At 38.7% G+C, this 17,151-nt stretch overlaps 1 protein-coding gene across 2 annotated transcripts in view; it reads left to right on the top strand.

Annotated features, from left to right (window-relative positions):
- Positions 1-17,151, top strand: part of ldb2a (LIM domain binding 2a) — a 92,292-nt gene that overhangs the window by 11,474 nt on the left and 63,667 nt on the right. For both annotated transcript variants that reach the window (XM_084549972.1, XM_084549971.1), the window contains exon 2: positions 14,366-14,468. In XM_084549972.1, coding sequence (XP_084406098.1) covers positions 14,366-14,468 — 103 coding nt within the window. The remainder of the gene's footprint in view (positions 1-14,365; positions 14,469-17,151) is intronic.

Raw genomic sequence — 17,151 nt, 5'->3', positions numbered from 1 at the left:
TTTCCCTGTGAGATGAATTATTCGGAATAAGTAAGCAGTGGACTAGACAGTTTTCACTTGCTTATTCTTTTATGCACATTAAGTCAGAGAACACTTGCTGAGCACTCCTTTAGCAACCATATCTTCCAGGCATGAATATGAAATAACTCTTGGCTTTGTGCATGCATGCAAGTATCTGCCCTGCTGAAGTGTCGCTGAGCAAGACACTGAACCTGAGAGTTTTGCACTGGGGCTGATCCTGACCTCTGGCATCCTGAGAGAGGATTTAACTTTCAACAACGTTATCATTGTAGTCATTCTTATACCGAAAGTGTTGGTTTGAAGTGATTATTAGAGATTAAGCTTGCAGTCATAGAACTAATCCAAACAAGTCACATTCACCCTGGATCTCCCTTGATCTAACACTGATAACTATTTATGTATTTCACAATTATTTTTTTTTTTTTTAACAAAATTCATATATAAGCTGTTTTAACCATTTAAATAGGGACGATAAACCCACCAAATGGCCGAAAAAGGTTAACAGATCAGTCAAAATAGAATTTTATCATTAAATAATACAGCTGTTCAAAAAGGCTCAAAGATTTGAAAGGTCACTGTCTATTGCCACATGAGATAACTGTACGAGTGGAGTTTTATATCTGGCACTGTTTTACCTTCTACCAAGGTGCATGGAGGAGGAGGAGGAGGAGGAGAGATTTGAAGTGGTCAAAAAGAAATTGTTCATTAGACCACATGAGGCAACAAAATGTTGATTGGGACTGTGACCCATGAATGGACTTATATGGAAGTTCCTCATATTTACAGTATTTGAAAATGGATGAGGCGGCGCAGTGGAGAGGTGGTTAGCACTAATGCCTCACAGCGAGAAGGTCCTGGGTTTGAATCCATGGGCCGACTGGGCCTTTCTGTGTGGAGTTTGCATGTTCTCCCTGTGTCTGCGTGGGTTCTCTCCAGGTACTCCAGCTTCCTCCCACCGTCCAAAGACATGATTTCAGGTTCACTGGTGATTCTAGTTTGGCTGTATAGGTGTGAGTGTGAGTGTGAATGGTTGTCTGTCTCTCTGTGTTAGCCCTGCAATAGACTGTTGACCTGTCCAGGGCGTACCCCGCCTCTCGCCCAATGACAGCTAGGCTCCAGCAGACCCCTTAACAGGAATAAGCGGTTACAGAAGATGAATGAATGAATGAAAATGGAAGTCCGTGGAGACGCTTGTCGCCAAAGAGAATGGAACATGAATCTTTGAGATTTCCACTTTAAATAATAAATAATTTAATGTACTCTAATATGTTGGTGAAATAAACTCAAATCTACTCTACTCTTCTATTACTCATTTTATAGTATAAAATGTATACAGAAGTAAAAATGCATTGTAGAAAATGAATAAAGCAGCAAAATCCAGCAACAGTCATTTTTAAGAAGCTGTGATGTGCTAACAGAGCAGCTGGTTTTGACTATTCAGTGTCTCAACAAGTAGTCTAACCACTATTTACTGCTGACCTTATATGGAACTTGTGGTGGTTACAACATGGGAAGAAGTGTACACAAAATGCTGGACCTTCAAGTTGTAACTTCAGCCGTTGCTAGGCAACTGTTGACGTCTAGAAAGCTAACAGTTTTGCAAGCTAACAAGTGGGTAACGTAATGTAGGAAATGCAAAAGCTTAATGACAGGACGAGGCCATTGGGAATATTAACATTTTCCTCAGACATATTAGAAAATGAAAACTCTGTGGGAATAAATTACAATATATTAACTTACCATCTACCTACACCATTTCAGAAACATAAACATGACCTCAGACCTTATGTGCACGGGTAAGATTGTGAATAAAGAAGGGTAAACACAGTAACATGGTAAACATGATCCCATCTGAAGGCAGCATAAGGCTGCTGGTGATGTGCTCAGTCAGTGTGGTGTCATTCAGCGGCCTAATGAGCAACAGGTGAGGATGGGTTCAAAGCAACATTACAGCAGAGTACATTCACAAACTGATCATTATCAGTGGATTTGATGAAATCCACTATTGATCAGGTGTCTTGCTCGGCAGTGGGAGGAAGTGTGCCATGTTGATTGTTTATTGGCCTAATTAGCGCAGCAGAGGGAAATCCGGGCTACACGGGTAGAATACTGTCATTGTGTCCACGCCAGAAGCTGCATCCTGACTTCTCCTTTGATTTTAATTTCTCTTGAGTGTGGTATCTATAATTTTATTTCCCGGCTTTGTCATTCATGCGTCTTGTTGTTGCTGTAGCATTTTCATCCTTATTGATGGTTTGTTTTTGTCACTAAACACAGTGCGCCATTCTTGTGTCTGTGCCAGTGATATTGACTTCTTTTTGTTTGTCTCCACCGAGGTGAAGCACCTTTCAGGCTGTTTGGGTTTTCAGTGAACTTGTACACTTTTCAGTACTTTTTTGTTTTATGAAGTTTAAGTGTGGACTTGTTGATGATGTGTTTTTTTTTTTATTATTTAATTTGTTTATATTCTCCAAAGGCATCTCTTCAATTAGCCTGTTTTTTGTTTTCTCATGAAGAGTCTAAAGATATTCATATTGTAATTACATAAAAAAGGGAGGGAAACAGCAGCGTTCAACATTTCCCAATCTAGAGGTTGAAGGTACATCTGATTAAATCAAATCAACACATTTTCCTTCTACATACAGCCGTGTTTAAATATTTTAATTTATTTTTGGATTGTTTTATTTCACAAGTTATTATATTTGCTGATCAGTGAGCCGTGAACTTATTTTCCATGGATTCTCTAAAAGGATGGCAGTGAGTACTCCAACCTGTAAAACCTTTGTTCACATGGACACTGGTATTCCACTAATAATTAGAATTAAAAGTGCCTCATGTAATCACCTTAATCAGAACAGACTGGCCTGATCAGATTCAGAGGCATGGCTATGTAAACACTTGATCTGATTGTTTCTTGTGGTTGGAGTGAATCTGTCCTTTCTGCGCACGTTTGCCCCACGTGGGGTGACAATTTTCACGGAGGGACAGAAACACGGAGGTAGCAAAATAACGAGCTGTTCAAACCATTGTTTGACAAGATGAACGAGCTGCAATTGATGTGGGAAGCAATGTTGAAAATGTAGGTCTGTCTCAGACATCCTCTTTTATTGAATGTATTCGGCGTCATCAGTGAAGTTGGAGAAAAAATTCTCTTTCTGTTATGTTTCGGCAGATTTGACGCTCAACAGCAAACAGAACCAGTTTGCACATGCCAAAAATCTTCTATTACAATTGGTGCTTTGTGACATGTAAACACATACATCTCATCAGATGATTCGTTTTGCATCCACGTAAACAGTTAATTTGGAAGTCAAGTGTACTTGTCCATGACGCAACCGTGTAACTTGACCAAGGGCACCTCAGCAACAGAGTAATATTGCTGCCGCTTTTGGAATCAATCCTGCAGCCTTACGGGTGAAAGCCAGCTGTGTTGATAGTGCTCTCCAGTCATTGTCCAAGCTCCTCTTCCATTCATGTTTCCTGTATTAAAACAGCAGACACATGACATGTTAACCACGACCTTAAGCCTTCACTGTAACATAGATTGTCTCATCTGAACCACTTCTTGTAAAGTCTGACTCTAAAACAAAAGAGAGAAGAGAGAGAGTGGAATGGGAAGGATGCCTAAGTAAACTGGCAGACTTGCAATTAAACACAAGAATTTCTTCACTGACTTCATTTATAGGGAGAAAGTTCGTTCCTGGGCAATGTGCAGCGGCTGTTCAAGGGCAATGACTTTTCTCCCCGCTGCATTCATTTCTCTTGATTTGCATAATGCTTGGCTGGTGGCTGTACGGCAGCCAAATGCAGCAACATGTTACATCTGTATTATAAAAAACACTTAAGGCCCAAGAGGATAAACCTGTGTTGATATCCGACATTAATGTGCTCTGGATCTTGACTTGATTAAAGGGGTGTTGTTTATGCAGTCTAAAGGAGAGTTCCTTGTACTTTGTCACCTTAAGGACACCTTAATACATACAGTTCCTGTGTGGTAAAGGTTATTTTTATCTCAGGGGCTACATGCTTTTGGAGTTGTTTCGTCAAACCATGAAATTAACCAGCCTTAACAGCATTAAGCACAATTATTTCTATTACAATGCAATACTATACATGAAAATGGTCTTGTTTAAGTACTGATTTGCTCGAACTGTAAAGAAAGAAACCCTCAAACCCTTTTGTATTCTGACCAAATCCAAACATTTTCAGTGTGTAGCAATACATTTAAAAAGATGAATCCGCCAAACATTCATATTTTTGGCTTGTTAATTACTAAAATGACCAGTTGTCATACTTTTTATCTAAGAATCTGCCAATTGATTGATCGATCAAATTCTTTTAGCATTATGTCATGCATTTCAGGCAGAAACTCAATTTATGTAGGAGGGAATGTGTCCTCCAGTCAAGGTGCCTCCGGAAGCCTTGAGATAACCAGAATTGCGCACCTGAAGCGTGACTTAAAAGAAGTATATCTTCTATTTGAAAGGTGTTCCATCGATGGCCTTCACCATACAATGAAAACAAACCTTGCCAAAGAACATTTCCAGACATCATCGCTTCTGTTAAGTTGTAGTGCTCCTCAATAACCCGAAGCTGTTTGAATCTTTGACGACGGTAAAACTTTCTGGGCCCACCAGTCAGCTGTGCCACATGCTATTCAGGAGCTGAATGGGGTTTCAGACGTTGATAATTCTCCAAGGTCAGGCCCCAGACACGCCTACACTCTCCGAGGCTTTTCTGCCACAAGAGGCTGGAAGCAGCAGTGAAGAAATGCAGACTAACAAAAGCTTGCTGTGAAGATTGTTACAGACATATGTGAGCAAGGGAAAACAGTGGTCTTCCCTCAAATGGGGACACTGGATATAAGTTTTACTACAAAAAGTGAATGTGTTGTATGTACTTGCTGAATACATGCAATACTCATGGTAGAGTCAGAGAGTCTTTTTATGGACAGTGAAACTTTGTGTCATCTGCCTGTCCATCCTGTATGGATATTTCTCTGTGCGAGGCCTTAACCCTCAGCTCTGTTGCTATTTACCAAGGATCCTCCCTATGCTGTCCCACCAATCCTCTGGATTTCCTGTAAATCCCTGGGCCTGGCCAGCGCTGGTGATTTGTGGTTGGCTAGTGGGCAATTGACACATTGATAAATCCCCCTCAGATGGGGTACGATCTGTTTGAATCAATAGAGCCTTATCGGCTGACGACCGTCACGGCTGCGACCATGTCAGTTCACCTCGGGTCCCTCGGAGTCGGCCTGATTTGTAGCATTTGACAACAAACATCTTCACGCCACGTGGTTCGTCAGAGAGTCCGCGGGCGTAAATGAAGGCAGGACGTCGTCTGTCAGTGAGCGGCGGCGCAGGGGATGGGAGACAGACAGTGAGAGGGAGGTGGATATGAAGACAGACAGGCGGAGATAAAACAAAAACAGGGTGATAGGATATCGGAAGACGGAACAGTGCAGGCTTCATTTCTCATCGCGAATATGTGTCATTTACCATTTTTAAAATCTGCTACCAATCACAGAATGAAAGCTGCTAACATTTCCTCATGAAGAGCACTGTGAGACTCCCCTGTGGTGGGTTCAGCTACAGCCAGAGGATTCATATGGCGTGTGTCCACTGGCCAGGCTTTAGCTGTTCTCCCGCCTGCCTGGCTCTGATCCAGCTTCTCCTCTGCCTTTAGATCCGGGCCAAACGTGGCTGCTCCACTGCTCAGCCAGCCACGTTTCACAATTTGGCGAGAGGCTGGCCAAAAGCAGCCTGAAAGCTCCATTTTGGGGATTAATGGTTACCAATTTTAAATACAGTGTTTTTTTTATCAATATAATGGAAAAGTTTTGAGCAATAATTAGCCTTATTAGCTATAATTACAAAATAAGTGATTTGTAGACGCACAATAAAAACCGCCAAGTCCCATTTGTTTGATTGTTGTGAAGGCTGAAACTAAGCACTGTTCGTGCGCTTGAAATGTGCTTGTTATTTTCAGATTCTTCTGTTGTCTGGGTGGGAGGCTTTTCAACAGAGACACAAACTAAACCATATGATCTATGGCTGAACCCTGCTGGGCCAAGCCGAGCTAATGGAGACGAGACAATAGACACACTGCTGTCAACTCTGCTCTTTGTGAAAGAAATGCTCTTTTTTTTAAGGGGAGGATGTATTCCAGAGCCAAATATCAGTCAACTGCCAAAATGATCTATATTGAGTCAGAGCATAAAATATTATTTTGTGAAAAGGTTCAGTTTCAGAAAAGAGAAAAAAAAAACTTGACAAACGGGGAGGGGAAGGCAGAGAGAGGAATAATTTGAAAATGATGGTAAAAGTGAGTGTACCCCTGTGGAAAGCTGAATGTTTAACTCAGAATAAGCCGAGGTTAACCAACACTCCTCTGCAGAACTGAATGAAGGGGATTTTAAGAAAGACGGTGTTCTGTAAAACAGGGGGAGCTTAAGTGAAACACTTTTCATTAAAACAGTGAGAGGAAGCTTAATGAACACCGGAGTCCGTAAAACAGAGTGATGGAAGCCCTCAGGATGACAGCCCTTGAAAAATTGATCTCCAACTCTAAATCCAGGCAGTTTATGTCAAAACGGGATCATGCTTTTATATGAAATCCCCTTTTAGCAGCAGTTCAACACTTCAAAGTTCAACAGAGGTGAAAACAGTTTATTGCCTGACACCAGAAAAGTATTCATTTGCTGAAATTAAGAGATAAAGCTTATGATAATCAGTATTTCATGGTATCTGTGCTCATGTTTAATTCTTTGGCTGTCACCTGTTGTTGTTGCCGTGTTTATTATTCATTTAATGGTCTCTTATTCTTTGTGGTACGGAACTTATTCAAATCCTTTAACTGAGTAAAAATACTTATAAATTAATAGAAATATAATTAAGGTTATATAAGATTACTTTTACTTAAATTACAAAAAAGCAAATCTACTTAGTATTAAAAGTACTCAGTGCAGTAGAATGTCCCCTGGGCTTATATACTATTATCTCATTGCATGCATTCATGTATAAGCGGCTTTTTATTTTAGGAACTGGATGAATTGATTGTTTGCATTTGATAGATAGATAGATAGATAGATAGATAGATAGATAGATAGATAGTTTCTTTATTAATCCCAAACTGGGAAATTTCACTGTTGCGGCAGCAATGTACAGGCACTCGACTTGTGCGGAACTAATGATTTTTTTATTTATTTTTTTATTTTTACTGTGATTAGGAATGTTTTAAAAGTAGTGAAAAAGGCCATCACACTTACTCACAACACTTGTATGGTTAAACCAATTGCCCAAACCTCCAAGTTATTAAGCGAGTATTAGAATTGGCTGCATTTTTTAAATTAAAAATGACAGATTGCAGCTTAATGGGTTTATTGATAAAATTGTTTAAGCTTCACTTGTATTTATTATAGGGCAGTTATGACGTAATGGAAGAATATGTCTTTAAAAGTATTTTGTATTTTTTTTAAATTTTTTTTTTTTTGGTAAAAAGCCCATAAGGACACAAGGTTTGTGTCAACATAACTTCACAAATTATGCAGATACTGATTATTAGCTTTTCTTTAAAAAAATATATATATATTTGTAAGTTTGAAGGTGGATATTTGTATGCTCACATAAATGCTATATTAGCTGAATACTGTGTTGTTGAACAGTCATATATGGATTCTTTGCTGGTAAAGAAATGCTACACAATAATATAATATAAATATTCTTAAAATAAGATTTTGCTAATAGTTAACTATAATTTAAAATTAACTGCTTTCCTGTAGGACTTTTTTAAAAGTTAAATTCAGCAGACGTAAAATTAATTGGCAGCCATTTTTAATAACTGATTCATCATTTCTAAAGCGCCAAACATCTTCCAGTTGTAACTTGTAAAATGCTGATTGATACCAGATCTTAGAGACTGTGCAGGAGTATTATGCTAAGTTTATCGGTGTGCTCATGGAGCTACAGAGCCGTCGTGTTTTATTCATCACTGAAGCTTTTGTGAAGCATCAGTTGAAAGAGTTAGACCATCATACAGCCAGGGATGCTGTAATATAAATGAGCCACGCCGATGCACTGGGTGACATTTGCTTCATTATGATGAACACAGGCCTCTGTGGTTTATTTTACAGTCACTCCCACATACTGTCCTGTTGCCTTATAAATTTACCACTGCACTAAATGCGTATTAATCAATGTCTTGAAATATGCAACAAATACATTATTTATTTCTGTTAAAGTAATGTTTTCTTACAGTGGCCAGCAGTTCAAGGAGAACTGTGGGACAAACATTAGAACCATATATTGGTGTTAATATTAACATCATTATTAGGATCAAGGATCGGAGCTGAGTGATACAGACAGAGTAGATACATTGACAGACTGAATATATGGTAAGAAAAATAAACAAGGGCCAGCCTTAAGATGCATTTACATTAAGATGCATTTGCATCATATACACTCACTTAACAAAACATTAGGTACACCAGTGAAAACAAGTGCATTCTGATATAACACTCCTGCACTGAATCCTCCTTTGAAACTGTTATAATGATCACTTTATGTTGAAACAGCATCAGAAAACTGGTAATTCAACTGGATGATCATTTTGGAGAATGTAGTTTGTGGTGCTGTTAAACTGGATTGAACCTAGCCCGCTGATGGGGTTGTCAAAAAAATAGAAACGTGTCAGTACAACACAATATAATTCAATAGTACTACAAACCACAGCCTCTAAAATAGAAACACAGTTGAATCAACAGCTCCTCACCTTCATGAAGATAAGATTTAGTGCAAGGCTCTTATATTAAAAGTAGGGGTGGAACTTTAACGCGTTAACTGCGATTAATTAATTAATTAATTACAAAAAATGGTCGCGTTAAAAACGCATTTTATCGCAGTTTGCATTCCAAACAACGCGCAACGTTTGTCAGTGGAATGGATGGAAGGCAAATTTCATTTAAAAAAAACTACCAGATGGAAGCCTTGATAAAAGCGTCTTTTTGTGCAAATTGGGCACAACAGAGTTTGCATACCACTGAAGTACTTCAGCCCTATGGTACCATCTAAATGCAAAGCATTTAGTCCCGGTCCGAGTACAAACAAGAGGTGTCAGCAGCCCAATATTTTTTTTTTTTTTTTTTTTTTGTACCATTTAAAGTCAATACTGTTCTGAAATGGCACTTTAGGTCTGTACAGTTTTGGCCAGGGATATTTTCTTTCTTTTTCTACTGTTTTGAAATGAAATGCAATTAAATGCATTTTTCCAGACATTAAAAGAGCTTGAGTTTACAATATTCATGTCTGTGTCTATTATTTGATTCACTAAAATCCATTTCAATTAAAAAATGTTGCTTTTTGGGGCAAATATTGTTGTGTGATTAAAATGTAATTAATTGATATTAATTAATTACAAAGCCTCTAATTTATTAGATTACTTTTTTTAATTGAGTCCCAGCCCTAATTTAAATGCATTTGTTTTCACTAGTGAACCTAATGAACTGGCAGGTGAGTCTACAAGTTTGTGACCAGTGAACAAAAAATTACACCTAATGAATGATGCAGATCTAATGGTGAGTACTAGAGTAGCAATATTTTCAATATTTCAGCAATATTTCAATTAAATAAATTGAATAAAAATAAACAGAACCATTAAACTTTTTAACTTTTAGTAAAAAGTTTTCTCAAAATAGCAAAACATGAAATCTAATAAATCCAGAAACAGTTTAATTTTGATTTAATTTTAACTTTTAGGGACTCGTTGGTCTAGGACATACATGTCAAACTCAAGGCCCCTGTATTTTATATGTATCCGAATTGGCCCGTAGGTATTTTGCGAGCGCACCATTGATACTACAAATTCCAGACTGCACTGTAATAGTTGAACTTTTGGCATCAGGCATGTACGTCAATCTATGGAAAACCCATCATACCGTCACCCATTAGATTTCTGAAGCGCAAAATGAAGCCCCAAGTGGGCGGAGCATGTGGTCGCCATGTTGGTTGTGCTTTACTCTGCCCACACACGTATACTCCAAAAATGGGCATGGGTGTCGTGTTGGGGCAAACCGAAGCAAGCCTGGTTGTTGAAACCTGCCCAACCAACTCTCTGCTACCGTGTTAACTCAGGCTACAGAGCTAGGCTAATCACTATTCTAGATGCTAGCCGGCTAACACAGTGACCTCACTCACAGTTTTGATACTACTTGTCCTGCCTCACGTTACAAACCTTGTTTGAAAACATGTTTACTTGTACATTATATAGTCTTAAATATAGTCATCATTTTGAATTTAATGTCTTTAATTAAGAAACAAACAAAAAAAATTGTTCCGTTATAAGTTATAGGGCACATTTCAATAAATTCTATTTGCATTTACACTCCTTAGGTCTTTAGTTCTGACTGTAAAAGCTGTAACCTCCGGGTCTGAGCAATGAAGCCCATCGTTGACCTAATAAGGAAAGGCATTGTCTTATTTTATGCTAATGAGTAGCATAGATGATGTTGATTTGCAGAATTTAACTTCAGTGGATACTTTATGATTCTAATCAGAAATTCAGCTGTAATTATTTATCTGTAGAAGGTTGTTACATCTACGTAGTGTGTGATGTCATTGGTAATCTGTGTCGTTTCATTTTATATGTCAACATGTGCAGAAACAAGCTGCTTACAACTTCTAAATGCAGTGTCTGAAATACAACGGTGACTTCCAGCCACTGACTTAAACCAAGAATAAGACAAAACTCACTCTATGTACGTTGCTCTCTTGTCGTTTTGAGGTCAGAAAGTCACAGCTACGTGATTGTGCTGCTGTGGTAGACCATTAATGTACAATCATATTTGTACATTTTGTGTTTAAGTTGCTGCACCGTAGGCCTTTGAGGAAAGACATTTCAGTCCTGTGTATTTCAATCCTGTGACATGAATTGACAATAAAGCTGACTTTGACTTGGACTTAAATTTTTACAGTGCATCCATTTTATATGTTTTCTGTTTTACCAGAATTACCATACTTTTGACAATTAATTTAAAGCCTTTACAGATATTGTTTTTAATTTTTTTCAGAATGCTTGGCGGTGGGAGCCAGTATATTGAGATGAATATGGGCATCCTTTAGCGTTGATTACATTGTCGTGCAGCCCTAGTGCATACTGTTTGAATCCCAACCTTGAGTTTTACATGACCGGAATGCAACATTTAACATCTGTCAAGGTGTCTATTTGTAAAAGGAGCTCTTTTCCTCTCATGTGCTTTTTTGTATTATTAAAAATAGTGTGAGTATAGACATTCGTTGTTGAGATTTACTGCGCTCACCTTACACTTGACTGTCAATGCTAGCAGTGCCTGCCCCCTCATGGTGCTGGATTATGACTTGACTCAATCTGAATGCTGAGCAGCACCATAAGTCAGTCTTCATCTCTCTCTGTCTGTTTGGTCCTGGTGTGTCACTCTTCTTTGTCTGTCTTTTTGAAATAGATGTATTCACATGACACCACACACATGCTGGTCGTTCATACCTGCTGAGTCTCACAGTACGACACAGTCAGTCAAACGCACACACACACACACACACACACACTCCAAAAACCGACACGGCATTTCATTTCCCAATGGACAGATGGTCAGTGGTGTGTGTTTGACCACCATATTTTCACTTAAAAGATTTTCAGGAAAATATTCTTTAGTGTTTGAGAGGGAGACTTTGATGCTGTTCTACCATCTACGCTGGCAGCTCATTCTTGTAAAACACACACATTCATGTATCGGTTTGTTTTATGGTTTTGCAGTGAGGGTGTAAACAATTACTCTGATTGACCCAATGGGAGTGCCGTAATTACAATTCAACAGTTTCTAGTAAAAGCTGATGTTTTTGGCACAGCTGTTGTAGTCTTTAATGAAATGTGCAGGGCCGGTATATTTGGATGAATGTTGCTGAACACTGAGAAGCCATAAATTACTGCGCCTCTTCTTCATTTTATTATTTTTTTTTTTTCAAAATTCATAAACTATTCTTTTTTGTGTGTTTTATTTAATCAATAACAGTTTTGGTAAACTGATTAATGTTGAAAAAAGGTCAAACATTTGCTGCCTCCTCCATCTTCTCAGATGTGACGGTATGCTCGTCTCTGTATAAAGTTCTCTGCAAGAAATTTTGCAGATGGAACAGATTCCTACAGAAAAATAAAAAAAAATATTAGATTAAATGAAAATTAAAAAATATTTTGAAATCTAGTGTCTGCTTTTTTAAGTTCTCCCACTGAGTCTCAGTTCAGTGCGTTGTCCACACTTCAGCAGCATGTCATCCTAAACACCTCCCCACTAACTCCTGATCAGCTATTGATTGACCGGCTGGACCAGGGTTAGCTCCATGTCGTCCACACCGCATGTCTTTCTCTTTGCATCCAAATTATTGTGTATGAGACACGCTGACCCCCGGGGCGCTCCGGTCACCACTTAACGGGCTTGACACTCCTCGATGGTGACAACGCTAATTGTCAACATCTGGGAAGTGCCTGCCGTCCCTCATCTCAGCGCAGAGTGAAACGTGGTGATCTGTCATAACCTGTCAGAGGAAATTAGCATCAGTTGAACGTCGGTGGAGGGAGGGAGGGAGGAGGGCAGCGGGAGTGGGGGTTATCCCGTCGACATTATCAGGGGTTTTTGTGGGGAGGGGGAAGAGGGTAAATGGCTATTAGAGGAGTAATTTCAGGGCAAAGGGATTTACATGATTGTGTTTCCTCAAAGAGTTGCTGCCCCAGCTGTGATACGATGAGTACTACATCTACTGCCTAACAGACAGGATTACTACTATTACTACTGCAACTACTTCTACTTCTACTACAATTACTACTACTACCACTACTACCACTATGCTTTTTATACTACTACTACTACTACTACTACAGTGATTAATACAGTACTATTGTCACTTCTACTTTTGCTGATACCACTACTATAGTCCAAATACACCTAATAATACGAATCAGAATAAGAATAGTAGTAGTAGTAGAAGGAGGAGGGCAGTTGTGCTTCCACTGGCCTTACTACAGCGATTACTACTAGTGTTACAATCAGCCCTGCTACTCCTTCCTCTACTATACCACGACTTCTTTCACTGTACTACAGCCAAGTACTACTATTGTTACTCTATTTATGCTATACTATAGGTGCTGCTAAAAGCTTTCTGCTGGCAGTGTCACAACTTAGACCTGCCCTACTCCTTCTATTACTACTACTAATACTACTTACCACCTAACAGTACTACCACTATTTATATTAATACCATTCTACTACAGCTACAGCTGCAAATACATCTCAGAATTTGCCACTTTTACTCAAACTAATAAAAGTAATACAACTACATGTAATATTGTTGCCACAGCTTCTACTACCATTATTGGTATTACACCTAATATGTAATTATTATTACTACTACTACTAATGATACTGTTACTATTGGGCTATTACTAATATTAATAATAATGTTATAATGAAATAATAAAATTCAAACATGAATATGTTAAGTAAATCCCGCACATTTTTTATTTTTTTTTTTATGGTAACTGAAAGAAAATATCCTAAAATGCCTAAAGTATTGTTGTCTTGATAGCACACTTAAAGGTACAAGCCAAAGTTACCTGCCCTGCCGTGAAAGGCAGAAAGAGCAGTGACTTATAAAGCTGACCTCAGCTTGTATTTCAGACTTGTAGGAGCCTGAGGCAGGGCTCTCCCAAAATCCAGGCTAAAGAAAAGTGAAGGGTCTTACCAGGATTTGGTTTTATATCAACCTGCATCGAATGTTTCGCCCAGCAGAGAGCATCTTCTTTATTAAAACATGATTTCACACACGTATGCTTTAATTCTTACTTAACTTCAGTTTTCTTTTGTGGTTCTATTCTACTGTTCATACTTGATTGGCGTTTTAGGACTGTGGTTTAAATAAAGATCATGAAGTTCATTACACTGAACTGCTGACCTCATATATGAAAAAACAATGTTCTTTTTTGTCTAGTCTCGTAGAAGAGCTTGCACGGTCACAATATCTTTGTCTTATCGGAATGAATCAATATTGAATTTATGTAAGAAAAAAAAATAAGCAATAGCACAAGAGCAACACTGTGGATAAAGGAAATTCACTGGCTTATTAAATAGTAAAAGAAAATATAGAATTGCATACTAAACTGAAACAACCTTCTGTCCTTTGAGGAGCAGTGTATCGGAAGCCGATCATTATTATTGAAAATGCAATAAACAATACTGTTTGTGCCACAAACAGTATTGTTTAATAGAGATGAAGTGGTAAACCTGTCTTGATGGCCTTTGACTCTGTTTGTCCTCCAACAGGAAAGTGACAGTTTGTGGTGGGATGCCTTCGCTACAGAGTTTTTTGAGGAAGACGCCACTCTCACGCTCTCCTTCTGCCTCGAAGATGGACCAAAGAGATACAGTAAGACATAAATAATGCAATCACCTCATTAGTTTCATTCTGAAACTCTGAACTGAATTTTGTTAATATGGCCATTTATTACTCATCTGTTTGAAGCCCATTAGTGCAGCTGACACTAATCATCATTTGGATGATAGTTTCACAGGTATAGTTTCACCAGCTAGATGTTAGAACATTTGGTGTAAGCCCTACGTCGGGCTTGGCTACGTCCGGTCTTGTTATAAATACTTACACCAGCTGCACCATCTAAAACTAGGTGCAGCTAGAAAACAGATTAAAAACAACTGCAGAGACAATGAAATGATAATGAAAGTACTCAGACTGAAACTGGACTCTACAGTAAGTACAGTAGGTTGCGAAGCACTATGCCAGTGAGCTGTCGTCCCCCCACACGTGGATTCCTGATCTGCAGGCATTGAAGTGCAAAAGAGTAATGACAGATCGAGCCAAACCTGTGGATACTATAATACAGTGATTTTGTTTTCAGTAGTGCAACAGGTATTTATTCTTTGCAGATCTTAAAGCACATTTTATGCTCATGACTGGGTGTACGTCCAGCTGGTATTTCACGTCCAATTAAATGCTTAATTTTACAACATAAGAGGAATCAGGTGTACTTCTGTTTTACTGTAGGTGAAGTTGTGGCATTTCCTTTAAAGCAGCTTAAACTAACAATCTGCCGGTAGTTCAGTCCCATTTATACGGAAGTCAGTGTCCAGTAAGAGTAAAGTCAAGTTTATTAGTGGCCATGAAGCACAACTCACCGTTATGTTCTACTGACACTCAGACACCTTTATCTGTGGTGTTCATCATTTATTTGCCTGAAATAAAAAATGTCAAAAATTATGCGGTATTTCCACTTCGCTTTAACCTGCCATGTCCTGTCCCAGTTGTTATTGATTTCCCGAATTTCCCAAAAATGCCTTTATGCCTTTGTAACACCTCCAAGAAAAAAATTAAATAAAATAGTGTAAACTTGTTGAGTAAGAGAGTGAGACTTTTCCAGTAAAGATTTGTGCCACTGACTCAAACATTTCTGCATTCTGCTCTGCCAAGGCCCTGTCAGTAAGAAAATTGGTATCTCTCCTTCTACTAACAATAGGTTTTTCTCTGCATGTGATTGCTGAACATTGGTGCAACTGCTGGTAACCTCTTTCTGAAAATTTCATCACAGACCTCTATTGTAGTTTGCACTCTTTAAATGAAGATGTGAGTATAAACTGCAGTCTTGAAAATAGGCGAATTATTGGGTATGGCTTTATTGAAACACAAAACATCTGCTTTTGTACAAGATCATAATGGCGAGGCTTTATGACAGCATGGCTTTTTACCTAGAAAAGCGCCGAACAACCTGTTATCACGTCTGTATTATATATGATTTGTTTCCAATAGAGTTTTACATTTTAAGGTCTCACTTGTAAGTCTTTTAAAAGTGCTTCAAGGCTTGACACAAATCTGTCTAGAATGGATGTGATTCTTAAGTTAAAACCCTTTAGCAGTTTAAATATATGGCTAAGTTTGACAAATGCACAACCATGTGCAAGATAGCATTTAATGAGCTATCATTCACCTCTCCAAATGACGTCTTCTTGATAATAGCCGCCTGCTTAAGCCAGCCAACCAACTACTATATCAACTTAATATATATATATGTATCTTAGCACAATGTCAGGCTAGCTGTTTCCCTTGCTTTTAGTCTTTATGAGCTATATGAGCTAACTGGTCCGCTGGGTCTTGTTCAGTTGTCGATGCATAGACATGTAAGACATGAAAAGCACCGTGTCGAGCATCTCCTCTGACTCTTGTAAAGAAGGCAAGTTAGCCTTAGTGCTAGGGCTTTTTGATTATTTGCACTTTGACCTCAAGAAAGAAATACCATCTACCTTATGACGTTCAGCAGCAAATACGAGAGCAGAGGCTGATACTGAGTTTGTGATATTGTTCCCTCCATCTCATCTGCATGGGTTTGTGTTTTGATATCTGAAACATATTGAATATCACAGAGACATAGATAAGGAGGTGCTGCTCTGAAATGAGCAGATGTGTGTGTGTGTGTGTGTGTGTGTGTGTCTGCTGTGTTTTTGTGTGTTAGAGTGTGTGATTCAGCTCAGTCATGGAGGAGGAAGAGAGAGAGAGAGAGCGACCGAGAGAGAAGAGACATGCAGCGGAGGATTGTTGTGAGCCGGGCCCCGGTTTGCTTTTCAAATGTAAAAATAAAAATCCCCAGTGGTGTAGAGACGGTAACCCTGTTCCCCCGGGAACGGGAGGCTTAACACCATGGCGATGATGACTCACCGTCAGTTGCAAGCCTTCCTCGATTCACATTCAGGTGTGCTAAGTTAACACACATGCGCACGCACCCGAAAACATCATCCAGGAAAAATCCACCTCCCTCGTTCAGGGGCAACGTTTTTTTAATTTTGTTGTCTATGTTTTGCATTGACCGCTATGCATACTGTACACAGAAATAATAACACTATACTGTATATTATAAAGCACTACTCATTAGATGAAAATTCCACTTCTCAGCATTGTCCTTATTTTCAGATACAGAACAGATTGCAAGACGTTAGTGCCCTTCTCAGTGCAACTTAAATTTTCTTCAGGGGAGAAATTCCTGTCAGTTCAAGTTAAGTGACTCATGCGACTCGCTAACATTTATCATAACAACTGTGAATCTCTC

This window comes from Chelon labrosus, assembly GCF_963514085.1.
Source record: "Chelon labrosus genome assembly, chromosome: 8".
Lineage (NCBI taxonomy): Eukaryota > Metazoa > Chordata > Actinopteri > Mugiliformes > Mugilidae > Chelon > Chelon labrosus.
Note: the sequence above shows the minus strand (reverse complement) of the source record. Positions and strands in the feature narration are given on the sequence as shown.